The following is a 27,060-nucleotide window of genomic DNA, read 5'->3' as shown; positions in this document are numbered from 1 at the left end:
CCTTAGGTTGTTTTGAGGTCATTGCATTGGAACTTTTTGCATGGATTTAAGGAAACATGGTGTATATGTAAAGAGAATAAAATGCCACTCTGGATAAACGGCATAGAAGATGGATGGATGGCACATCCAACAATTTTGAGTAGCGGGGAGCCATCTTCCTTTCATTTTCTATGCCGCTTATTTTCATTAGGGTAGTGGGGGGTGTGCTGGAGCCTATCCCCAGCAGTCTTCGGGCGAGAGGCGGGGTACACCCTGGACTGGTCGCCAGCCAATCACAATTTGTCTATATGTACCCATAGACAAACAACACATTCATACCTACGGACAATTTGCAGTCGCCAATCAACCTCGCATGTCCACGGCAGTGTGCTTTCTGAACTCAACATTACTTGAGTTGAAAACTGAAAACATTAGTATTGGATTGTTTAAAAATGAAAATAAAAAGAAAAAAGTTCAGTTTTGGTTGTGTTTTGAAAGAAAGTAGCAGAGATGAGGATGCTGAGGTTCTCATTGGGAGTGACCAGGATGGATAGGATCAGGAAGGAGTACATCAGAGGGACATTACATGTTAGAGGTCTTGGAAATAAAGTCAGAGAGGCCAGACTGAGATGGTTGGGACATGTCCAGAGGAGAGATAGTGAATATATTGGTAGAAGGATGCTGCCAGGTAGGAGGCGTAGAGGAAGACCAAAGAGGAGGTTTATGGATGTAGTGAAGGAGGACATGAGGGTAGTTGGTGTGAGATAGACAGATGCAGAAGACAGAGTTGGATGGAGGAGATTCATTTGCTGAATGGAAAAGCCCAAAGAGAAATAAGAAATTGTGTTATGAAATGTTTAAATTTTCTGCAATAAATATTCTAAATTACAAAATATTATTTGGAAATATTCATTGCCTCTTAAATACACTGTAAAATCTGATCAAATTTGAATTGTGCAGTGGTCTATTAGATTTTTCTAGAGCTGTACATACTGTAAATACTGTACACAGATTGTACTTGTGCCAGCCAAGTGAAGAACCGTGCAAGGACGGACTAAACTGAACTGGGAATCTGATCCCACTGCTGCGCTTATAACTGCATGGCATCCCGTTAATTCCAAGTGGTGTTTGTTTCAAACTTAATTGGATGACAAAGTACAGTGGTACTTTTGAAGGAAACGTATGAAAGCCAAGGTAATTTTTCCCATAGGTAGGTTCAATTAACCCGTCTAAAAATATTAACAAAAAATACATTTTAGAGAGAATAATTATAATTTTCCATGTAGAAAACAAAGCAAATTATCTCTAACTGATGATGATGTACAACATTGATGATAACCAAATCATATGAAAACCAAGTTTGGACTGTATGTGTTTCTCTCTGGAGGTGGATATTTGTACACTCTATTGTTCAATCCCAGCTGTAGTAATTTGTTTTTACTACTTCTATGTATGCAGGAGCTGCTTGGGAAGGTGCGAGCATGCCCTGCACCATTCCGCTCATGCTGCATGAATACAGGCGCCAGCATGCTCATAATAGAAGGTTCAGGAACTCTGTGGAAAGCCGAGGTTGTAAGGTCAGAAAGGGAATGGGAGAAAGTGAAATTGAGAGATGATTGACCGACGGTCATTTGACATGTTATTCCTTCAGTGGGCCTTTTACATGCAACGTGATGGACTGCTGACTGAGCCGTACAACACCAAAGTCCCAACGTATGTATGAAAAAGTTTGGACACCCCTGATCATTTTGAAGATTTTCCTTTATGAATCATTGTATATAATATACTCGTGAGCGGTATAGAGGATGGATGTTATTATTATTGTGCCTGAGATCATCCAAAGCTGCAATAAAAACCTGTTGTTCCGGCAATCAAGTATGGCGATATTTCACCTACAAACACCTTGTGAGCAGTGTAGAATACATTATATCACAACTTGAATGCATCTTCTTAATGTATTATATTTGTATTTTAGTTCATTTATACATTTTTATGCTTGAAATTGCTTAATTTTGGAGGAAAATATGTAAAATATGCATTTTTTTCATATCAACTATAAAACAGCATGTGTGATCAAATTCAGGCAAAGATGTGTTCTGCCTGTATGGTCATATCACCTCGTACTTCGGTACGAGGTACATTATTTAAAAAAAATAAAAATAAAAATAAAAATAAAAATAAAAATAAAAATAAAAATAAAAATAAAAATAAAAATAAAAATAAAAATAAAAATAAAAATAAAAATAAAAATAAAATAAAAACTGTATTATGGAAAGCAGGAAGTGAATATGCTATATATATAACTATATGGACAGTTACTATGGTACACATAATGTCATTGGATGGTCATATCACCTCGTACTTTGGTACGGGACAAAAAAATTACAAAATTAAAAATTAAAAAAAAAAAAAAAACTGTATTATGTAAAGCAGGAAGTGAACAAATGTAACAGTTACTGATTGTAAAAGTACCAGATGGAGGGGTAGGATTTAATAAGCTTTGCTTCTTCCTATTCCTTTTTGGACATGTGGAACTGGGAACTTATTATGGGATGCACTCAATTGTAATCTGATGCATGTTCAAATGAAATAAAACCATTACCATTACCATTACCATTACCTTTATGAAGTTGAAAATGCAAGGTTTTACATGACTTATCCTTAGCAGTTTGATTGTTTAAATATTTTTTTATTTTTATGCCTTTCTTTTAAAAGTCTTCTCAGAAACAGTAAGAACCACCTCTCTCTCTCCGTCTACTGCTCTCTTAATTTCCCTCCCCATCCTTTGCCGTCAGATCATAGTATGTGAACTCTCATTACAGGGGTGTTAATAGACTCTTGAGCGCCAAGATCCTCTTTATTATCCGTCGACTGCGGACTGCATTTCTAAGCTGATTAGCCCGAGCTGTCTATTCAACATTTCAATTATGAATGAACGAACAAAATTTCAAGTCGTCGAGCACGCTAAATGCCTTATAATACATTAACTGACATTCTTTGAGCATGTCATAATGTTCAAATACGTTAATCCCTGAAAACCACTGCAGCAGCAGCAAGGATGGAGGATCTGCGGAATAATGACATCACGGAAAAGCGAGCCTCTGAGGGAAGTAGCAAAAGTAGCTATTAACAGCAATTGACGGCAGTTTAGAGCAGCAGAGACATGCAGTTTTAGTATAAATGGAACAGCTGGCAATCATGGGGAGAAACGAGGCAGATGACTGGGGCGAAGGAGGTTGAAGTCGCGACTGAATGTGCGTGACCTTGTGTTGCATGTTGCCTGGTTTTTGTGATGTCATTAGCATCCCAGAGTATTATCAGTATCTGTTTAAAGTCTCCAGATTTATCGAATGCCCACTCAACGCGGGCGTTGCTGTGTTTCCTCTCAGTCTGTTTCTGTCTGACCCCCTTTTCACACTCGCTAATCCATTCGGTCATTGTTAATCCAGCGATGTGCTGAACATGGGTGACGGCCATGTCATGGAGGTGATGATGTCATAACAGTCCGTATTTTTGGTTTGGCGGGAGTCTCTCGCGCCCATGTGACCCGGGTCTTTTATCATGACAGGTCTATAAATAAGGGACACAAATGCACAAAATCGATGAAAGTCAAATGCGGACTTTCCACAAAAAGTTTTTCTTTTTCATTTTTAAAATCAGAGCAACTTTTGAATTTAATGTTGCTTTAGTTAAATAGATGCTAATGCTTCAGGGGAATACTAGGAAGCACCGTTTCTGCTGTGTACAGCTCAATCGCACTTCATGACATCCAATTTTTGGCAGCATAGGATGATAAGTTTATGCAAAATTGTTAAATAATACCGCTTATCCTCATTAGGGTCGCAGGGGTATTTTGGAGCCCATACCAGCTGACTTTGAGCAAGATTCGGTATCTATAGAAACTCAGCCAATCGCACAATCACACATAAAGGCAATCACTCACACTCACATTCATACAAATGGACAATTTAGTTGCCAATTAACCCAATTTTTGAATGTGGGAGGAAACCCATATATGCACAGGAATGGCCAAGCAAAGATTCGAACCCAGGTCTTACCAACCTACTGTGTGGCCAACATGCTAACCACTCGGCTACCATGCGGTACTACACCAGTCAGTCACTAGTGTGAATTAAAGTGTCCGTGGCACCAAAACAGATGTTGATCTTATGAAGGTCCTGGCGATCTTGTTCAAGTCGAAGTTTGCATGGATTCCAGTCAGTATCAGCAGATTCGTACCAACGATGTTTAAAGTTAAGGTTGCGCCGAGGCTGGAGACCCAAACCCCTGCTCAATTTGTACCGAGGCATCCATAGTCACTTCATTGCAATACTGTACATATTACTGTTATTATATATTGTCACATCCATACTGTGCATACTGTTTATAATCTGTATAATCTGCAATAGCCATATTATAGTCATTTATATCCCTGTATATATCCTCACTGTATTATAGTCACAGCCTGTTATAGTTTGTACATAGATCTGTCCATTTACAGCTCTATTCTATTTCTACATTTATTTACTAATGAGGTATTTATAAATTTGCACTTCTGGTTGGATGCAAACTGCATTTTGTTGCCCTGTACAAGTGACATGAGCAATAACAATAAAGTTTAATCTAATCTAATCTAATCTAATCTAATGCAGAGGAACAAGTACAACGTTCTGGAATGTCCCAAAACCTAAATATTATTGGTTTGGGGATTTAAAGCTAGCTGTCCATGCTCAGAAACCATCAAACCTGATGGAAAGAAGAATGGTCAAAAATACCTCCAACCAGATTCTAGAACCTCATCGGAAGCGTTTATTTCTGCAAAAGGAGGATCTGTGAAATATTAATGTCTGTTTTCTGTTGGATTGCCCAAATTTAAGCATCTGCCTACTTTTGTTTAAATAATTATTGCACACTTTCTGTAAATCCTATAAACTTAATTTCACTTCTCATCTATCACTGTGTTTGTCTGCTATGTGATATATTGAACTGAAATGGCTGATCCCAACAACCAGTGATTTATAAAGAAAAATACAATCTTGGTGCCCAAACTTTTTCATACTACTGTAACTAAATACCAAAAATAGCTGTCAATTAATTGTATAATCGATTAATCGTTGCTTGATTAAATGTCACAACTCTACTTCCAATACTACAACACCCAGACGGGTCGACCACCAGTGAAAATAACCATTGTTATTTAAGAAAAGTATTACGACAGGAACTCTTGTCACAAGGAATTCTGCTCATTCTGCTCCAATCAGCAGGTTTACAGTCCTGATGAGTATTTTTTTTATTTTTTCCTGAGAATAATGTGCAGCCTATACGCTTACTACGTGTACCAAAGGATTTTCTCGGAAACCCAGATTAGGATTTTTACAGGCTGTTGGGAATCTTTAGAGTCTGTGTGCTTTAATGAATAAAAAAGAAGGCTACACCGAAAGGTACAAAGAAGCAAAGCGTGTGCGGTGAAACCCCCAAGTGTAAAGAAGTCAATAAATAGAATGATTTGCAAGGCTCTCATAAAGACAAGGTGATGGAGAGGAGTAAAAGAGAGGGACAAGGGAGCGACCGGACTGAGATTGAGCGGTGTAAAGTGGGCATGGCCTGTAATGAGACATTAAATGGGAAAGGAACTGCAGGAGAATATAAACAGTAAACAATATAAGAGGAGTTACAGAGCACTCAAACGTAGTAAAGGAGACAGCAGATGGTAGGGATTATTCCCGACTAAAATACTCTGGGCCCTGCAGAGGGAAGGCTACAGACATAACTGTAAAACCAGTCCAGTCCATCTGCTACAAATACTATACCAAAACGAGCTGCAGGTTCAAAATGATCGCAATGGTAAAATTGGAAAAGGGGAACCCGTGCAATACTGGACTTGACTTTTACTACGTGTCACATTGTGCTCAAACAACAAAATGACACATACGTATGACATAAAAACACAATATTTGGATTTATATACTGAATGTGATTGTGGACACCATGATAAAACATCCCAACTCCATATTTTACGTTCAGTTGTTTGTATGCTGATATACCTAATGTCTGTTGTGTCGGTGGTGTGTGTGTGATTACCTTTTCCAGTGCGTGTGTAAAACCACGAACCTGCAAAACATGATGATAAAATAGCGTCACTGTCATAAAGTCATCCACCACACGTTAGATACAACAGCACAGTTATAATGACAGTTAATTAAAATTATGCCCTGATGACCAATTTGGAATTTTTTTATTCACATCCTAGTCTTTTATGTAGTTTTCACATAACCAAAACTTGTATTGATTGATTTTATTAATGAAGTGACTCACACCTATGGAAGTGACCCTGACAAGTAGGCCCCAGAATTTCAACTGGAAATCATAATTTTCTTAAGAATTTTGCATCCATGTGGATGTCAGACACTGGATGTCCGAGCCATGAGTGGTGAGACATTGCATGATGCGCTTCACTGAACATTCATTCATTCATTTTCTACCGCTTATCCTCACAAGGGTCGCGGGCATGCTGGAGTCTATCCCAGCTGTCTTCGAGCGAGAGGCGGCGTACACCCTGGACTGGTCACCAGCCAATCAGAGGGCACATATAGACAAACAACACATTCATACCTATGGACAATTTGCAGTCGCCAATCAACCTAGCATGTCCCCCGGCAGGGTGCTTTCTGAACTCAACATTAGTTGAATTAAAAACTGAAAACGTTAGTATTGGATAGTTTAAAAATGAAAATAAAAAGACAAAAGTTACATTTTGGTTGTGTTTTGAAAGAAAGTAGCAGAGACGAGAATGCTGAGGTTCTCATTGCGAGTGACCAGGATGGATAGGATCAGGAAGGAGTACATCAGAGGGACCTTAGCATGTTTTCGGAATGTGGGAGGAAACCGGAGTACCCGGAGAAAACCACAGGGAGAACATGCAAACTCCACACAGAGATTCCCGAGCTGGGAATCAAACCCGGTTCTCCTAGCTGTGTGGCCTAACCACTCAACTACCGTGCAGCCTTCACTGAAACAGATTTCATTCATTCATTTTCTCCCGCTTTTCCTCACAAGGGTCGCGGGGGATGCTGGAGCCTATCCCAGCTGTCTTGGGGCGAGAGGCGGGGTACACCCTGGACTGGTGGCCAGCCAATCATAGGGCACATATAGACAAACAACCATTCACACTCACATTCATACCTATGGACAATTTGGAGTTGCTAATTAACCTAGCATGATTTTGGAATGTGGGAGGAAACCGGAGTACCCGGCGAAAACCCATGCATGCCCGAGCTGGGAATCGAACCCGGGTCTCCTAGCTGTGTGGCCTAACCACTCATCTACCGTGCAGCCTTCACTGAAACAGATTTTAAAATAATTTTCAGATTACTTTTGCCGACTTTTTCCTTAACTGTCCTACAAAAAAACTAGCCTTTCGACGATGTATAAGTCATGTATATTTTTTACCTGAATATTCAGACTCCAGTAGCATTGGATAAATATTGGATTTATATCCACATATGGAAGACGCCTGGGTCGCATTTTAAAAAAATTTGAATTATACTGTTCACACATGCAGGTCACTTATAAGCAAAAAAAAAAGTAATTGACTTGCAGTGTCAATGGAGTCTTATTATGGAGTAATATTATACCACTCAGTTATGAACGACAACACTGTAACAAAGGTATTAATAAGAATGTGTTTCTTGTTGGATGTACTTTGTGTATTTCAATGACCTTAATTACGGAAGGGACAACCCTTCAGTATGCAGCGCAGAGTACATGTGCATATAAAGTTAACTGCAAATGGAGTCAGTTAAACATCCATCAACGACATGAGCGTCACACACATGCCCGGATCCCGTCAGCGCCATTTACCATCGCTGCTCTGTAATTGCCTGTTGAGCCATGTCACTCACAACCTTGTTTTTTTGTTCTTGTAGCTTGTAATTGTTCCTTATTCAAGCTTGAGTGCTGGTAATTTGAGTCGTCGCCGGGAATGCTTATACAGTCACATTATTTTTGATATTCGAAAGCAATAGAACATGGCGGGGTTCATTTTAATGTTAAAATCGGTTATAAGTAGTATGCTCATTAGAATTGAGGTTGATGTAATGTCAATGAATGATGGAAACAGCGTGTCTTATTGACTAGTCATCTGTTCTGACAGGGGGATAGTTAATCAAATTCTACCCTGACAATCGGCTGACATTATTATATATTCATACAGTAGTGCTCTCAACTTTTTATATCATTATTTGGATTTTTGACTAAAAACATTTTTAAACTTCTACTCTCAGCAGTTCCATGGTAAAAGAACTTTTTTCTCTCTCTTTGCCAAGGAAATCAAATCACATCGGAGCTGGATGTGCCCTCATTGATTTGTACCCGGCAAGCAGCCAATATCATCATTAATGCTGCCGTCATTAAAACTAGCAGCAATCAACCATTTGACCTATCACATTGGTTCGTACCCGTGTTGCGTGGCCGCATGCGTCTTACAACTTACTGCACCGGTATTATAAAGGAGTTATATTATTACGGTGTACACTACATCCATTGTTATTGTCATTGTTATTATTGTTATTATTGTTGAACATGCATCAGATTACAATTGAGTGCATCCCATAATCAGTTCCCAGTTCCAAAAGGAGTAGGAAGAAGCAAAGCTTATTAAATCCTACCCCTCCATCTGGTACTTTTACAATCAGTAACTGTTACATTTGTTCACTTCCTGCTTTCCTAATATAATTTTACTTTTTTTGTTAAATAAAATAAAATAAAATAAAATAAAATAAAATAAAATAAAATAAAATAAAATAAAATAAAATAAAATAAAATAAAATAAAATAAAATAAAATAAAATTTAATTTAATTTAATTTAATTTAATTTAATTTAATTTAATTTAATTTAATTTAATTTAATTTAATTTAATTTAATTTAATTTAATTTAATCAAATCACGGACCGAAGTACAAGGTCATATGAGCATCCAATGCCATAATGGGCACCATAGTAAGTGTCAATATAGTGATATATATAGCACATCATGACTGGTTCAAGACTCTTCATCCTTGTATTTAGCAAACATCAACTGCTTGTATTGTTTCTTGAATTGGCTCATCGTTGTGCATTGTTTGAGGGTCTTACTCAATCTATTCCATAGTTTGATTCCATATACTGAAAAGCTATGGCTTTTTAACGTAGTCCTAGCATAGAAGTGTTTCAAATTTATTTACATAGTTACTGAGTCAAACAACACTTGAATTAAATGTTACTTCCTTTCCATATCAAAAGATAGATATAAAAAAAACATTGAGAAGCAGCAGTGAGCTAATGTAATCACCCTCCATATTTCCTGACAAGCGTCGAGTTGTGAACGGGCAGAGGTGAGAGGCAGATGCTCCGCCTGGCCGATCCTGCCTCTTCATCGTGCCATCACTTGCTGATTCCTCACACTACCTGCTACCAATGACTTAAGTGATCTACACTCATACACAGAAGGAAGCAATCATTTCTCCAGTGGTTGAGCGTCGGTGCCTGACCGACCGTTCTCAATGAAAAAGAGCTTCCAGCCACGGCAAAGGCTTCTGGAATATGAAGGGAAAATAAAAGCATGATTGGAGAACAGTATATTGACTGCAAAACTAAAGTCCATGTTTAATGTAAACAACAAAAAAGACGTGTTTATGTAACATATAAGGATTGTGGATGATAGGCAAATGTGCTAAACGATCTGTACTAGTCTAGTACTGCTGTGTGCTGCGCTTAGATTGACATTGTATTCATTCATTCATTCATTTTCTACTGCTTTTTCCTCACAAGGGTCGCGGGGGTGCTGGAGCCTATCCCAGCTGTCTTTAGGCGAGAGGCGGGGTACACCCTGGACTGGTGGCCAGCCAATCACAGGGCACATATAGACAAACAACCATTCACACTCGCATTCATACCTATGGACAATTTGAAGTCGCTAATTAACCTAGCATGTTTTTGGAATGTGGGAGGAAACCGGAGTACCCGGAGAAAACCCACGCATGCACGGGGAGAACATGCAAACTCCGAGATGGCCGAGGGTGGAATTGAACTCGGGTCTTCTAGCTGTGAGGCCTGCGTGCTAACCTTGCCGTGGTGGGTTACAGCAGCAATAGTAAGCCCATTGTTTTTATTATGGATTTTTATTAGACATCATTGTGTCTGTTGTGAGATAATTCAAACCTGCAATAAAATCCTGTTGTTCCGGTGATCGTGTCTTGTGTTTGCGTGTCTCAATGAGCATGATTTATAAACATGTTGACACCACTTGATTTAATACATAAATGCAATGTAAAAAATGTAATTAATTTATTTAGATAAACTTTCTAAGTTGCTAACTTTATTTTTTAAGTTATGTTCAAATAATAATAATGTTGCCTATTACATGAACTTAATTTAGCATGTCATATACACTCAAATTTTATTTATTTAATTTATTTAGCAAATTAATATATTAAGTTACTGCTACTTAAAAAGCTGTGCGCATTGTTATTATAATTAAGTAGACAACAAATTAAACTACTTTGAATAAAATGATTAAGTCAGTTGACTTAACATATTTTTTTGAGTTACGAACTTCAAAACTTTATTATTCTTATTATTCTTTTTTATTTAAAAACAATTATTCAGTAAGCATTTATTTAGCAAATTATACATATATATATATACATATATATATATATATATATATATAAAGTTACTGCTACTTAAAAAGCTGTGCGCATTGTTATTATAATTAAGTAGACAGCAAATTAAACTACTTTAAATAAAATGACTAAGTCAGTTGACTTAACATATTTTTTTGAGTTACAAACTTAAAAACTTTATTACTCTTATTATTCTTTTTATTTAAAAAACAATTATTCAGTAAGCATTACTTAAAATAAGCTTTGAGTGAAGAGGAAAAGCTAATTTGCGCAATGCAATATTGTTTGTTGGTTCAACGCAATTTTGAAATTTAGTTGTCATAGTAACTAAGAAAAACTAATGGAAACTGTTGCATAGATTTTTTTTGTTGAGGCTAAAGATTTATTTTTTGAGTGCACACAGAGATGGCCGAGGGTGGAATTGAACCCTGGTCCTGGACATTGTATCATCCACCTAAAATATACATACAGTACATATACATAAGGATTCTTTTAATCTGTAGGCACATATTTTTGAAAATATATTATTTTAATCACAGAGTTATGGATTTGCACAATGCCCAAGAGAACTACATGGTAAAGCTTGGCGGAAACGAGACTTGAAATGAACGCTGTTGTGATGGTTCATAACTTCTCCCCTGGATGCCCACGCGTTTTTTTTTTTTTCCCATCGACGTAAAGAGGTATTTGATAATTGGCAACTTGGAACAAAAGATCTAAAGTGAACATTTCTGATGTGAGTAACATGCTATTTACTTCCCTTTGGGGGTTCCATTAAGCTTCTTTTTCCGTCTCTGTAAAAGAGAGCCGTTGAGCAAAAAGCCGACTACCACAAGCAGGTTCAACATAATCTAGCCTCCGAGGCACTTTACAGAAAATTTTGAACCATTACCCGCGCTCAAATTGGTGGCGACTGCCAAGCTTCTTCGAGGGAATGTCAGTTTCCATGGCAATCAGGAGAGCAAATAAACCAAGCCCCCGAACCCCCACCATCTCCACCATGTGAAAAACATAGTAAAAGCCATTTAGTGAGCGCACCGGAGTCAACATACGGATCTGTGATTATCCGAGCATTGTCTTGACCCTTCACACATCCGCCCGTTTTGTCTCGTGACTTTTGTGTTTGTTCTTACTGCAGATAATACCTCTTTGACGACTTCCATTACTACACAGCTCTGCATTGGCAATAATCTCTCCATGTTGATGGAACAACAAGGATTGAACACATGTGGAAAAAAATGCAATCCACAGAAGCAAAAAAATGACTAACATTCATTCATTCATTTTCTACCGCTTTTTCCTCACGAGGGTCGCGGGGGTGCTGGAGCCTATCCCAGCTGTCTTTTGGGCGAGAGGCGGGGTACACCCTGGACTGGTGGCCAGCCAATCACAGGGCACATATAGACATTCACACTCACATTCATACCTATGGACAATTTGAAGTCGCCAATTAGCCTAGCATGTTTTTTTTGGAATGTGGGAGGAAACCGGAGTACCCCGAAAAAACCCACGCATGCACGGGGAGAACATGCAAACTCCACACAGAGATGGGCGAGAGTGGAATTGAACCCTGGTCTCCTAGCTGTGAGGTCTGCGCGCTAACCACTAGACCACCGTGCCGGACTAACAATCAGAGTACAGTAAACCTTGGATATATCGGACTCGGATATATCGGAAATTCGCTCACAACGGACAGATAAAAAAGAACTTATTTTTCTGTAATGCATTTCCAATAAAAATTCATTGCATATATCGGATTTTTTATAACGGATTTCGCCTATTTCGGACAAAATCTCCAGTTCCGTTCCAATGCATTTCCATTAAATTTCCCTAGCATATATCGGATGGCCGCATCGTGGCGCTCCGATTCGCCGAATCGTCATTTGCAGCGTTTGCAGCGTTGCCTGCGCGTCCAGGTACATTGGAAACATAGTCAAGGAAGTGCCTTTTTATAACGGATAAAATCCGATTTACGCATATACCGGATATAAATCCGATATATGTGTAAAACGGACATTTTCCGGTATACACATATAACGGATTTCGCTTATATCGGACAAAACCGATATATGGGAACAATTGAATCCGGGAGATCCGAGGTTTACTGTATATTAAATCTTATATTAAAACGCATGATACCCAACAACATAAGAGACTAACCAGTGAGTCAGTAAAAATGGGTTTCTGGATAGCTAACTGATTGTCTTGACATATGGCGTTGGGCGGGTTCGAACAAATTGTTTTCTCTGCTGTTATGGTTTGTTTTGGTGACGTTTGAATTTTGAAAAGGACAAATGGTGAACTGTTAATGGATATTCAATGGCTGCTTTTTGTGGGGGTGTCTAACTGTCGTCAGTATCGTGTTGCCATAATCCACTTCTGGGTTCGCCATCATCACCATGATCATCATTATTCCCCATTTCTGCCCCCCCTCCGTAAGACCTTCATTTCCACCTTCACCTTCTTCGACTTCATTACCGTACTCAGCCATGGAGCCATGTTCATTCGAAGAGCTTTTTGCTGAGCGTATATGGAGCTTTCACTCAGGATTCTTCAAGTTCAGTGTGACCTTTTTTTTTTACAGAAAACCCGGTTTTACAAACTAAAATTTTGTTGACAAACAAAACAAATTGAAGGTTTATGACAAACAAATGGGTTTGTGAATCAACAAAAGTGATTGTTTTGGTGGAAAAGACAGGGTAAAGGTAAATTGGTGCACACGTCAAACAGGGGTTACATACGTGAGGATTATTTGGGATGCTGACAGAAATACAAGAGTGAATGCTAATACATGTGTACTGAAATACACACCAAGTATTCAGCCTCCGTGTAATGGCTCCCTTTGCCACCCAAGTGGGGGAAATGCACATTTTTAAATATAAAAATGTCTGACCGAGATAAAAGCAACAGGCTGTCAATCCGTGCTGCCCGTTTCTTAAAGCGTCAAGATATTGAGGTTCATCATGCCACAACGTGCACGCTACGCTACTGTTTGTTGTAACGTTGCCGACCCGGAATCTAGAGCGACAGGATGTCTTAAAACCCACTTTTATTCTCTGGCTTTTAACTCGGGAGTGAGTCGTATGGTCCTGTGTCTTTTAGTTCTTTATTTTTATTTTATTTGGTTTTATTTTTTATACTTTATTTGCTTTGCTTCTTGTTTTTAATATTTTAATATATATTTTACTATTTTATTTCTTATTTGATCTTTTAGTTTTGGATTAAATTCAATTTGTTTGTTTTATTTATTGTATTTTATTTTTACTTTTTATAAAAAAAAAATAAAAAAAATATTCTTACTTTTTTTTTTTTATTATTTTAGGGTGAGGAGCTCAGCCATCCGGGAGGGGCTCAGAGTAGAACCGCTTCTCCTTCACATCGAGAGGAGTCAGTTGAGGTGGCTTGGGCATCTAGTCCGGATGCCTCCCGGACGCCTCCCTGGTGAGGTGTTCCGGGCATGCCCAGCCGGGAAAAGGCCCAGGGGCAGACCTAGGACACGCTGGAGGGATTATGTTTCACAGCTGGCCCGGGAACGCCTTGGTGTCCTTCCGGTGGAGCTGGAGGAGGTGGCCGGGGACCGGGAAGTCTGGGCTTCCCTACTAAGATAAGCGGACCCAGATAAGCGGAGGAAAATGGATGGATATTTTTACTTTTTATTTTTACTAGTCTGTGCAGCACTTTGGAAACTCTATTTATAAAATGTGCTATATAAATAAAGTGGATTGGATTGGAACATGCTAAACAGATGATGTGTTCATTTACTTCCACTAATCTGGGTCCGGGGACATCAGTATTCCCGGTTCCCGGTCACCTCCTCCAACACCAAGGCGTTCCCAAGCCTGCTCTGAGACATAATGCCTCCAGGTCTGTTCGGCTGGGCATGCCCAGAACACCTCACGAGGGACGCGTCTGGGAGGTAAGGAACAGCGACTCTACTCTGGGCCCTTTCTGGATGACTGAGCTCCTCACCCTATCTCTTGGGGGGGGGGGGGGGGGGGGGGGTTGTCCAGCCACCTTATGGAAAAAACTCATGTATTTGCGATCTTCTTTCAGTCATGACCCAAAGCTCAAAGGGTGGGAACATATGTAGATCTGAGTGCTTTGCCTTAGTACTAGGTTCCTAGTACTAAGTACTAGGAAAATGGAAACAAAACAAGTGATGCATTTATATTTTTGTGTATATGATGCAGTTTGGTTTGGTTTCTTTTTGCCTCACAGCTATCCCTGTTTTGTTTTGTTACAAAAGAAAAATCTCAGCGGATGCAGAAGAAATGCAGTTTCAAGACGAAGAGAAATGTACATCCCGGAGGCAAATCTACAATATTCAGAATAAGGATGATGATGATGATGATGATGATGATGATGATCACCAGGTAGCGAGCAGCACTGTCGGAGATGGAACACGCTGAAAGAACACGCTCCCTCAGGAGACGGGAGTGTTTCTGAAAACAAATCGGGACTACATTGTTTAACGCACATCCTTGGCATGCATTCACACATGGTTTCATGACCCACAGTGTTCGCACCTGATTCTCCACCCCCCCATCCCTGCACTCCTCCCTTGTGAGTCTTAATCAAGATGTTAGCTTTGCAGAGGCTTAATTAGAAGTTTGTGTGATTGTTTAAGTGTGAATGCCTTTGAGTGAGAGTGTGCGCCAGCTCAGGTGGATAATATAACCATCGACGCAAACACACTTTGTCCTTGGGAATTCCCAAACGGAATAAAAACAAAAATAACTAAAGCTCCTTGTGACTTTATTGCTCTGATAATTCTTCATCATTCTTCAGCTGCCTCCGTCATTGAAAGTACAGCTCATTACCATGCAGGCTGCGGTGACGAGGGTATTAAACTGTGTTTTCTTCAATGGAGAGTGATTTGTTTGTTTTACATTCCAGCTCGCAAGCCTCATGGGCCCTAGCCTACATTACAGCACAAAGACTATTAATCATTGATGATCAGACCTTTTTAATATCGCTCATGTAAAATTCATCTGCACCTGAACAAATGTACTGTTCAGGTACAAAAAAAAGATGGATAGAAATGTCAGAGTATGATTTGATTGAGTGATTTATTTATTTTTTTGTAAATTAGTTGATCTCAATTAATGATTTTGTAAAATCAAATCGAGTGGTTAGCACGCGGGCCTCGCAGCTAGGAGACCCGAGTTCAATTCCGCCCTCGGCCATCTCTATGTGGAGTTTGCATGTTCTCCCCGTGCATGTTCTCCCACATTCCAAAAACATGCTAGGTTAATTGGCCACTCCAAATTGTCCATAGGTATGAATGTGAGTGTGAATGGTTGTTTGTCTATATGTGAAAAAAAACTGTATAAAAACTGAGGCATTTTTTTCCCATAGGAATGAATGTAAATCCAATGAATCTGTTCCAGACACCCAAAAATATTAACAAAGAATGCATTATTATAGAGAGAATAATTATATTATTGTTGTATGTTGTATATTAATGTTGTGACCCAGGTTCGATTCCCCCCTCGGGCATCTCTGTGTGGAGTTTGCATGTTCTCCCTGTGCATGCGTGTTTTTTTTTTTTCCGGGTACTCCGGTTTCCTCCCACATTCCAAAAACATGCTAGGTTAAATTAGCCACTCCAAATTGTCCATAGGTATGAATGTGAGTGTGAATGGTTGTTTGTCTTCATATATGTGAAAAAAACTGTATAAAAACTGAGGCATTTTTTTCCAATAGGAATGAATGTGAATTCAATGAATCTGTTCCAGACACCCAAAAATATTAACAAAGAATGCATTATTATAGAGAGAATAATTATATGTGGTGACCCAGGTTCGATTCCCCCCTCGGGCATCTCTGCGTGGAGTTTCCATGTTCTCCCTGTGCATGCGTGGGTTTTCTCCGGGTACTCCGGTTTCCTCCCACATTCCAAAAACATGCTAGGTTAATTAGCGACTCCAAATTGTCCATAGGTATGAATGTGAGTGTGAATGGTTGTTTGTCTATATGTGCCCTGTGATTGGCTGGCCACCAGTCCAGGGTGTACCAGGCCTCTCGCCTGAAGACAGCTGGGATAGGCTCCAGCACCCCCGCGACCCTCATGAGGATAAGCGGTAGAAAATTAATGAATGAATGAGTTCTCCTCCTATTTTGTGTGGAAGTGGTCACTTTTTAAACAATTCACAATTCCATTCATTCATTCATTTTCTACCGCTTATCTTAAAGAGGGTTGCGAGGGTGCTGGAGCCTATCCCAGCTGTCTTTGGGCAAGAGGCGGGGTACACCCTGGACTGGAGGCCAGCCAATCACAGGGCGCTACCGGCTATTTAACATGCTTAACATGTGTTTGTTTAAACTGTGAGAAACGATGTGTTCAAATTCCTTATTAAAAAATAAAAATAACAATCCATAACTCCCAGCCATAAGAAATCTCCCATCTAAGTCAAATGAAAAGTAATCATAACAGGCACATATTCATTATAATAGGAGCGAGAACTGTCTCTTGGGGTCAATTAAGCCAACAACTCCTGCCCCAGATGTCCTGTAAACCAAAATAATGAACGTGCACACAGAAACACAAGCAGGGATAATCCACACCAAAAAGGCTAACATTGTAATAAAACAAAAGGTTACAAAACATATGAAAACACTCACATCGCCTGCCTTTATTAGCGCACACGCTAACACACGCATAGGTTTTCATGAGTCTAGCAGACTGCTGTCCTTTAATCACAATCACATGTTTTAATTGGAATAAGTGTGAAGGAACTCGGATCTGTCTGACACAATAAGACGAGAGCACCACGCTGTTTGGTGGATTCACATACGCTTTTATCATGAGGTCATTTTACAGTCGAGATGCTTGATCATCTTTGTGCCTTCGTCACGTCATCACATGCCAGACGCCAAACCGGTTATTAGTTATTTGAGAAGCTTGTTCAAGAAAAAAAGCAATCTTCACTCACTAAATGTACTGCAAAAAAGGTCAGTAAGGATAATTAATAATGGCGCCTACAGAGAACATACTAACTCCTTATTTCTAAAATAACAAATACTTCAACTTGCTGATATAGTTCATCTTCAAACAGCTAAAATAATGCATAAGGCTAAAAATAACCAATTAGCTAAAAATGTCATCCAATACTTCTCTACAAGAGAGGAGAAATATGATCTCAGGGAAGAAGTACATTTGAAACACTTCAACAAGCAGTTGATGTTTGCTAAATACAAGGATGAAGAGTCTTGAACCAGTCATGATGTGCTATATATATCACTATATTGACACTTACTATGGTACCCATTATGTCATTGGCAGTGAATTAAATTAATGAATTAAATTAAATTAAATTAAATTAAATTAAATTAAATTAAATTAAATTAAATTAAATTAAATTAAATTAAATTAAATTAAATTAAACTTACATTACATTAGGAAAGCCGGAAGTGAACAAATGTAACAGTTACTGATTGTAAAAGTACCAGATGGAGGGGTAGGATTTAATAAGCTTTGCTTCTTCCTACTCCTTTTGGACATGTGGAACTGGGAACTGATTATGGGATGCACTCAATTGTAATCTGATGCATGTTCAAATGAAATAAAACCATTACCATTACCATTACCAAGATCCTGTATCGTGCTAATTGATTGAATTATGGGCTTATGAAGAATTATGGACAGCACAATCAAACATCTTGCACAGTGCTAGTCAAAGGCAAAATTGTGCGAGTCTACTTAATCACACATCCGGTGAGTGTATGAGTTATGATTTACAAATATAAAAAAGTGTATTGTGTATGATCCTGTATGTTTAGCGTGGTTCTTGTCTGACTTTCTCCTTATCTAGCACTGTTTGACTGAGCTGTCCTGGAGAGCATCACGCATATCAAAAAGCCATCAAAACACCTTACCCCCCCACAGGCTTATTCACTGTTTTATTCCTTGTGATATGTACCAGCGATTTCTAAAGGGAATCCGCTTTTAACGGCTCGACTCAAGTGCTGAAAGTGCTGAGCTTTGGCTGACAGGAGGTTTTACCCGATCCCAGAGAGTGTAAAAGTACAGTACAGCGCTACCTCAAAAGGTTCAATGAAAAACCGGAACAGGAACACAAATGAAGGCAATTTTTCCCATAGGATATCATGGAAATACAATTACAGTCATCCCTCACTATATAGCGCTTCCGTTTTCACCGTCTCACTCTATCACGGTTTTTGCCACGACTGAGCAATCTGTCTAGTAAATTCCATGCACGAAAGTTCCTTCTCATGATGACATTTCATTCATCTTATATATTCGCTGCGGCGCACTGCTTGTTTGCGTCATTTATATCTGTAGAAGCCATTTTCTTATCATTGGAAGAATCTACACCGGTGTACCGGTACATAAAAAATATCCCCCGACACTGGCATGTATAATGTTTAAAATTAGCATTTAAACATAAAAGTTACGAAATGAAGTAAAATACAAATAAAAATACTATTTTCTTGGGAATTCACTTTATCACTTATTTCACTCATCACTTTCGTGACTGGAACCAATTAGCAGTGATAAACAGGGATGACGTCAAAATATTAACAAATTATGTATTTAATACAGCCTAAATATAGCTTTTCATGCAGAAAACAATGTCAAATAATTATTAACAATGACAGTTATTTTCATAACAATAGCGTTTCTCACATCCTGTATCAAAATGCTAAGTTCCTCCGGCCCCTACGTTAGCAATATGTGCGGTACTTTGTTTGAACTAGCGATCGACCGATATGGTTTTTTTCCGGTCGATGCCGATACCGATTTTTTTCCATCACATTTAGCCGATAACCGATTTTGCTTGGGCCGATATTTGTGGCCGATACTGCTTTTACTTCCTCAATTTATATGAAAAAATTACAAGAAAGAGGCTAATTAAAAGTTGAAAACGTACCCTTGCTATGATGTGGCAGCGGGGTGCCACGACTTGCATGTATTGCAGGGTCCTCCGGCAACACATAGCTGCCTGGCGGATGCCTGTCTGTAAATCATGCAGCGGAAAAATATATCGGCGAACCCATGCCTGTATTGGCCGATACCGATTCAAGTAAAGAACACAAATATCGGCCCGATATATCCATGTGTCAGTCCATCCTTAGTTTGGACACTGGATTTTGCGGAATGGCAAACAGACTAGTTTGTTACGTGCAACACAAAAAACGAGGTTTGACTGTATGTTAATTTATAAAGGCTACATATCCCCGACTTAACTATACAATGTATGATACTCATAAATGCAAGCTGAAAAGTCACATGCACCTAAACACACTTAATAAACACCTTGAAACACAGCAAATAAAGCAGCAAGACACATTACGGCATCGTGCAGAGTCATGCTATTAGATGCTCAGCGATTCGGGTCTCTAAATTGGTCCCACTGAGATGTGAGAGCTGCGAGCACATGAATGACCTCTAACTCTTCATCTGTGTTTCAAAGTGTTCGTCTTTGTCGCTTTGTGATCAATAGCTCAAGAACATCTGGAGAATTAGCTGAGATGTAAGGGGTTGGACAGAGGAGTGGACAGATGATGATCATAATGGAAAAGGCCACCCGATAGGTGTTTCGGTTGACACAATTTGTTACATCATCTTTGGAAATATATATATTTTATTTTCATTATTTTCATTATTTTCATTATTTTCATTATTTTCATTATTTTCATTATTTTCATTATTTTCATTATTTTATTTTTTATTTTTTTTATTTTGATTTTTTTTATTATTTTATCTATATTTTGTCATACTGTGCTGACTATTAAACAGTTGTCTCCATGCAAAATCCAATTCCAGGATGCTCAACATTATAACATTACAGGTCCTTCAAAAAGTAAATAAACACTGCATAGTATCTTACAACTATGTGTTCGTTACTGGAGTAAGGAATATCTTAAGTTTCTTACATAATGATAACTAGCCACACAGGGTACACATACTGCAAACTCAGATATAATTCAATACAATCACATTTACGTTAATGATCAATACAAACAAGTGCACGCCCTCCAAAAGCAATCATTTTGCAAGTAACTTGATTTCTGGACACTTTTATTGATTAGCCCAGCATAATATAGATCCAATAAAACTGCTGCATTTCTATTTTTTTTCATACAGCTTTTATTCTGAATCATATTAGATTCAGGAGATGTACAAACGCAGCGCAAAGCGAGCGTATATGCTGCACATAAATTATTCAAGTAATGGAATTGTATAAAACTGTTCCAGAAAATTACATGGAAATCAATTCAAAGTTGATTTTTTTTTTATATATGAGCATATAGTATATTATACCTCAAATTGCCATCCATCCATCCTTATCCTCAAGAGGCGTGGTACACACAGTCAACCTTTCACTTTCACATTCATACCTACGGGCAATTTAGAGTAACCGATCAACTTAACGTGTTTTTGGAATGTCGGAGGAAACCAAAATACCAGAAGAAAAGGGAGACCAGACTGTACCACCACCAAGTACCAAGTGAATCTCCTGCTTAAGAAGCCCTCAGTCAGCCATTCATTAAATGTTTCTGGAGCCTCCGGTCTCCCCGTTTTAATTCCTGAGGACCGATTCCGTTGAGATGCCAGTACAGATGGACTGAATGCTTAAGAGGCCAACAGCAATGTCTGCAGAGTTTAACTCGGTGTGAATGGTGCCAGTGCAGAGCGACACCACGTTGGGGCCCTGGCCTCTGCTGTCCGTTCAAGTCCCTGGCACGGAGAACAAGGCCTGCTTGTTTGGCATTGGCCCGCAGACGGGAAACATAATGATTCAAATGCAAATGAGCCAGTGAATACATGACCCGCATAGCACCTTCTGGTCGCTAATGCACACTGAACGTCTATATAAAGTCACACACACACACACACACATGTATCTCATGTACAGTAACTGAAATACAGCCACAAACAGACTGCTCGCTGTCTGGAGAAGAACCACCTGATCAGTCTCATCACCAAGGAGACCATCACTAAGCGGGCGCCTGGCAGAGACAGACTGCCATTTAGCATTTAGGACCCCACAAAGCTTACAGACAGAGAATGGAGGCATTTTTTTTCATATAAAGAGAAAGTGAAAGAGCAGCGATGCATTCGTCACAGAGAGAAATAGGAACGAATGAATGACCGTTTGACAATCACAATAGCGAGCAATTCGTGGAAGCAGGCAGGTTGGCAACAGATCGACGGGGTTCAAACACAGCTGGAGAAAGAAAGACAGGAAATAAAAGTCAAGAGGACGTGCTTTTTTTTTTTTTTTTTTACTCCTATACGCTCCTGACTGGAGAAGCACTGAGTCATTTGTCTGACATAAAAACCCATTTGAGCTTTAAGAGGCATGTGTGAATATCAGCTGACGTCATAAACGAGGGATTCTATTAATACCCAAGCCCACCTGAGTCTCCATCAAGCTGGGGGGGGGGGGGATTCAGTGCAAATGAACTGTAAAAAAAAAAAATCATTGCTTTGATTTATACGTATGCAATTTGATGAAAGAAAGAAGCTTGGAATAAGAGGAGAAATGATGAGGAAAAAACTGTAAAGCCACTAGAGTCGAACCTCGGTTGTTATACACCCCAGTTTTTGCACAGTTTTTAACATTTCGTTACAGTTTTACATACACGACCTTGGTTTGCACGTAACAAATTTGCTATGTGCTATGTGCAGTGTTGTTCGTGGCTGCCAAATAACCTGCCATGTGGCCAAAGAAAACTGCCAGTCCCAGAAATTTGATAAGAAAGGTGAAAAAAACGCTACTGAATTCCATCTTGGAAGTTCGTCATTTATAATTATTTACATTATTTTCTGCATGTCAACATATAATTCCGATCCATCCATTTTCTAAATCGCTTATCCTCACAAGGATCGCGGTGGAGCCTATCCAAGCTATCTTTGGGCGAGAGGCGGGGTACACCCTGGACTGGTGGTAATGTAATGTAATGTAATGTAATGTAATGTAATGTAATGTAATGTAATTTAATTTAATTTAATTTAATTTAATTTAATTTAATTTAATTTAATTTAATTTAATTTAATTTAATTTAATTTAATTTAATTTAATTTAATTTAATTTAATTTAATTCAATTCAATTCAATTCAATTCAATTCAATTTATTCATTTTCTACCGCTTTTTCCTCACGAGGGTCGCGGGTGTGCTGGAGCCTATCCCAGCTGTCTTCGGGCGAGAGGCGGGGTACACCCTGGACTGGTGGCCAGCCAATCACAGGGCACATATAGACAAACAACCATTCACACTCACATTCATACCTATGGACAATTTGGAGTCGCCAGCTAACCTAGCATGTTTTTGGAATGTGGGAGGAAACCGGAGTATCCGGAGAAAACCCACGCATGCACAGGGATAACATGCAAACTCCACACAGAGATGGCCAAGGGTGGGAAAAGACAAAATAAGAAGCCAAAAAGTTACCACTTCCACACAAAATAGGAGGAGAACTCATTCATTCATTCATTTTCTACCGCTTATCCTCACAAGGGTCGCGGGGGTGCTGGAGCCTATCCCAGCTGTCTTTGGGCGAGAGGCGGGGTACACCCTGGACTGGTGGCCAGCCAATCACAGGGCACATATAGACAAACAACCATTCACACTCACATTCATACCTATGGACAATTTGGAGTCGCTAATTAACCTAGCATGTTTTTGGAATGTGGGAGGAAACCGGAGTACCCGGAGAAAACCCACGCATGCACGGGGAGAACATGGAAACTCCACACAGAGATGCCCGAGGGGGGAATCGAACCGGGATCAAAACATATAATTATTCTTTGTTAATATTTGTGGGTGTTTGGAACAGATTCATTGGATTTACATTCATTCCTATGGGAAAAAAATGCCTCAGTTTTTGTACGTTTCAGTCTGACCTTTAGGAACAGATTAAAGAGAAAACCAGTGTTTCAACTGTATGGCGTTGTCAAGATCCCCCGCGTCTTGTGAACAAAGTCAGTAAATGTTAAATGGTTAAAGACTGGAGGGATCTGCGCGATGCCAAACACCAATTACAGACGGAGTAAATCTGGACACACATTTTAAAAAGACAGCTGTGGCTATTTATCTCTCGTCCGTGTGCTCATTCGCATCCGGCTACATTGACCCTGATTCTTACTGTATTCTGAACCAATTAGCAGTGATAAACAGGGATGACCTCAAAATATTAACACATTATGTATTTAATAGAGCCTAAATATAGCTTTGCATGCAGAAAACAATGTCAAATAATTATTAACAATGATAGTTATTTTCATAACAATAGCGTTTCTCACATCCTGTACCAAAATGCTGACTTCCTGCGGCCCCTTATTAGGTTATTTAGAGGTCATTCTCAATTCTTAACAGTACGTTAGCAACATGTGTGGTACTTTGTTTGGACTAAGGATCGACCGATATGGTTTTTTTCCGGTCGATGCCAATACCGATTTTTTTCCATCACCTTTAGCCGATGGCCGATTTTGCTTGTGCCGATATTTGTGGCCGATACTGCTTTTACTTCCTAAATTTATATGAAAAAATTACAAGAAAGAGGCTAATTAAAAGTTGAAAACGTACCCGGGGTGCCGCAACTGCATGTATTGCAGAGTCCTCCGGCAACACATAGCTGCCCGGCAGATGCCTGTCTGTAAATCATGCAGCGGAAAAATATATCGGCGAATCCACGCCCGTATCGGCCGATACCGATTCAAGTAAAGCAAATATCGCAAATATCGGCCCGGTCAATCCTTAGTTTGGACACTGGATTCTGCGGATTGGCAAACAGGCTAGTTTGTTACGTGCAACACCATGACAGTGTAGGAAAACTGGAGAGCAGCGGAAAAATGTATCGGCGAACCAATGCCCGTATCGGCCGATACCAATTCAAGTAAAGAACGCAAATATCGTCCCAATATATCGGCCGGCCGATGTATCGGTCGATCCTTAGTTTGGACACTGGATTTTACGGAATGGATAGAGCTTTTCTGGTCTCCCACAAACCTGACCTCACAAAAAAAAAAAAAAATTAAATAATCATGATCACTTTATGTTCAACTGTATGTTCAACTTCGGTCATGAAAGACCCTCATTTTATTCCCAAATCATCTTTCAAATACAAAGAAATCGTTCTGAAAAAGGACAAAGGCCTGCGTTAATAAAGCAGCTTCGTCCCGAACACAACGGCATCATTGATCATCACATGTCATCATTAAAACACAGCTAAAACATAGCTTTAATAAAAACAAAATGTCAACCGTTTACAGACCAGAGAAGATAGATCACCTGATGTTGTGCCATTTATTACGAGATATGTTTATAAGAGTCACAGCCCCCCCCCCCTCCCATGGAGAACCACATCCCTCTCCCCATCCACTCTCCTCACGGCGCACTTTCTGTCCATCAATATTCTATACACCGCGATCCTCTATCATTTTCGCATGTCTTGTGTCATCACATCACAATAGAACAACGATAGCCGAGTGGAATTGCGTGTCATTGTAGCTTGGCCGTAATTACAGCTGTGATAGTGCACAGGCATTAACAACTTAATAGTCTCTGGGTAATTACCCAAATTGAATGGATGGTGGCTAATTGGATTGTTTGACATTGGATGAATGTGCATTGTGACATGTATGTGGGTGTGTATGATTCCCGTGTGCAGTAAACATTGTGTACTTGAAATGATTCCAATAATGAAATGATGAATGAACAAGATATGAAATATAAACACTTCATTACAATTAAGTAGTTTGCAGTGAAAATTTGTACATAAGCATAACGGTCCAAAAATGACACATTTTCTTAAGGATATAGTAATTAGATTAGATTAGATTAGATTAGATTCAACTTTATTGTTATTGCTCATGTCACTGGTACAGGGCAACAAAATGCAGTTAGCATCCAACCAGAAGTGCAATTTTATAAGTACATTAGTAGTAAGTATGGACAGATCTATGTAAATAAAACTATAACAGGCTATGACTATAATCCAACGCTGTGCTGAATGGCGTTCTAGTAATATTTTATGGTTATTACATAGTTCCTTAAACAAAATATGTAATGCTTTATGGACTGTATGTCTTGATAATGTTCGTATGTACATTATTAAAAAAAATTTTTTTTTTAAAAACCTTAAACTGTATTATGGAAAGCAGGAAGTGAACAAATGTAACAGTTACTGATTGTAAAAGTACCAGATGGAGGGGTAGGATTTAATAAGCTTTGCTTCTTCCTACTCCTTTTGGACATGTGGAACTGTGAACTGATTATGGGATGCACTCAATTGTAATCTGATGCATGTTCAAATGAAATAAAACCATTACCATTACCATTACCATTACCATGTTCATGTGCTACAATGGCATGTTCCTCAGACTAGAAAACTCAAACCGCATTAAAAACCCAGCATTAAAATACATTTTTGGTTTGGTCATATATACACACCTCCATACCCCCACCCTACTTGAAACCCGATATGATTTCAAATAGCTCCCACAAGCTCCCACAATCACATCTTATCTGATTGCAACATGCCTTATGTACTGTGCCTCGCCAGGCCTTCCAATCACACAGTGTCGCCTTCCAACAATCAAAAATAAATTTGCGAGCAGTAGAGCATTTTATACCAAGTTCCATATCTCTGATATATGATCACCAGACCTTGGGAATATACAGCAAAACTGTTGGAAGCATCCATTCGGCGCGCTGATCATGTCGTCTAAGAGCATTGCATCCGGAAGAACATTTTTCTTTCAGTGTTATGATGTCCACTTCATGTGTTGTGCATGTACCGCTATATTATATATATCATTGGAAGTAAAAAAGAGATTCATGTCTGTGTTTACCTCGGTATACTTTGTTTTTTAAATTATTACAGAAATTCTGAATACAATAATCCATCATTATTAAAATATATATATATATATATATGGTACCCATTATGTCATTGTATGGTCATATCACCTCGTACTGTACGAGGTACATTATTTAAAAAAAAAAAAACTTTAACTATATTATAGAAAGCAGGAAGTGAACAAATGTAACAGTTACTGATTGACTATTGCACCAATGGAACTGTTCACCCCCACCAATAATAATAGTACCACCCCCACCCGTCTTTTTATCATTGTCAATGAACCAAGAAGTAGTCTCAACAGATGGGAAAAAAAGCATACTTTTTTTTAAATTAAGGACAACGCTGTACTGAATGTCATTCTAGTAATATTTTATGGTCATTACATAGTTTCTTAAACAAAATATGTAATGCTTTATGGACTGTATGTCTTGATGATGGTCATATTACAAAAAAAAAAAAAAACTGTATTATGGAAAGCAGGAAGTGAACAAATGTAACAGTTACTGATTGTAAAATGTAAAAGTACCAGATGGAGGGGTAGGATTTAATAAGCTTTGCTTATTACTACTCCTTTTGGACATGTGG

General features: G+C 38.9%; 1 protein-coding gene across 1 annotated transcript in view; it reads right to left on the bottom strand.

Annotated features, from left to right (window-relative positions):
- Nucleotides 1–27,060, bottom strand: part of igsf11 (immunoglobulin superfamily member 11) — a 125,087-nt gene that overhangs the window by 81,368 nt on the left and 16,659 nt on the right. The window contains exon 2 of the mRNA XM_058080758.1: nt 6,061–6,090. Within this exon, the coding sequence (XP_057936741.1) occupies nt 6,061–6,090 (30 nt within the window). The remainder of the gene's footprint in view (nt 1–6,060; nt 6,091–27,060) is intronic.

Source organism: Doryrhamphus excisus, chromosome 8 (assembly GCF_030265055.1).
Source record: "Doryrhamphus excisus isolate RoL2022-K1 chromosome 8, RoL_Dexc_1.0, whole genome shotgun sequence".
NCBI lineage: Eukaryota > Metazoa > Chordata > Actinopteri > Syngnathiformes > Syngnathidae > Doryrhamphus > Doryrhamphus excisus.
The sequence above is the reverse complement of the archived record's forward strand: the minus strand, read 5'-3'. Positions and strand labels throughout refer to the sequence as shown.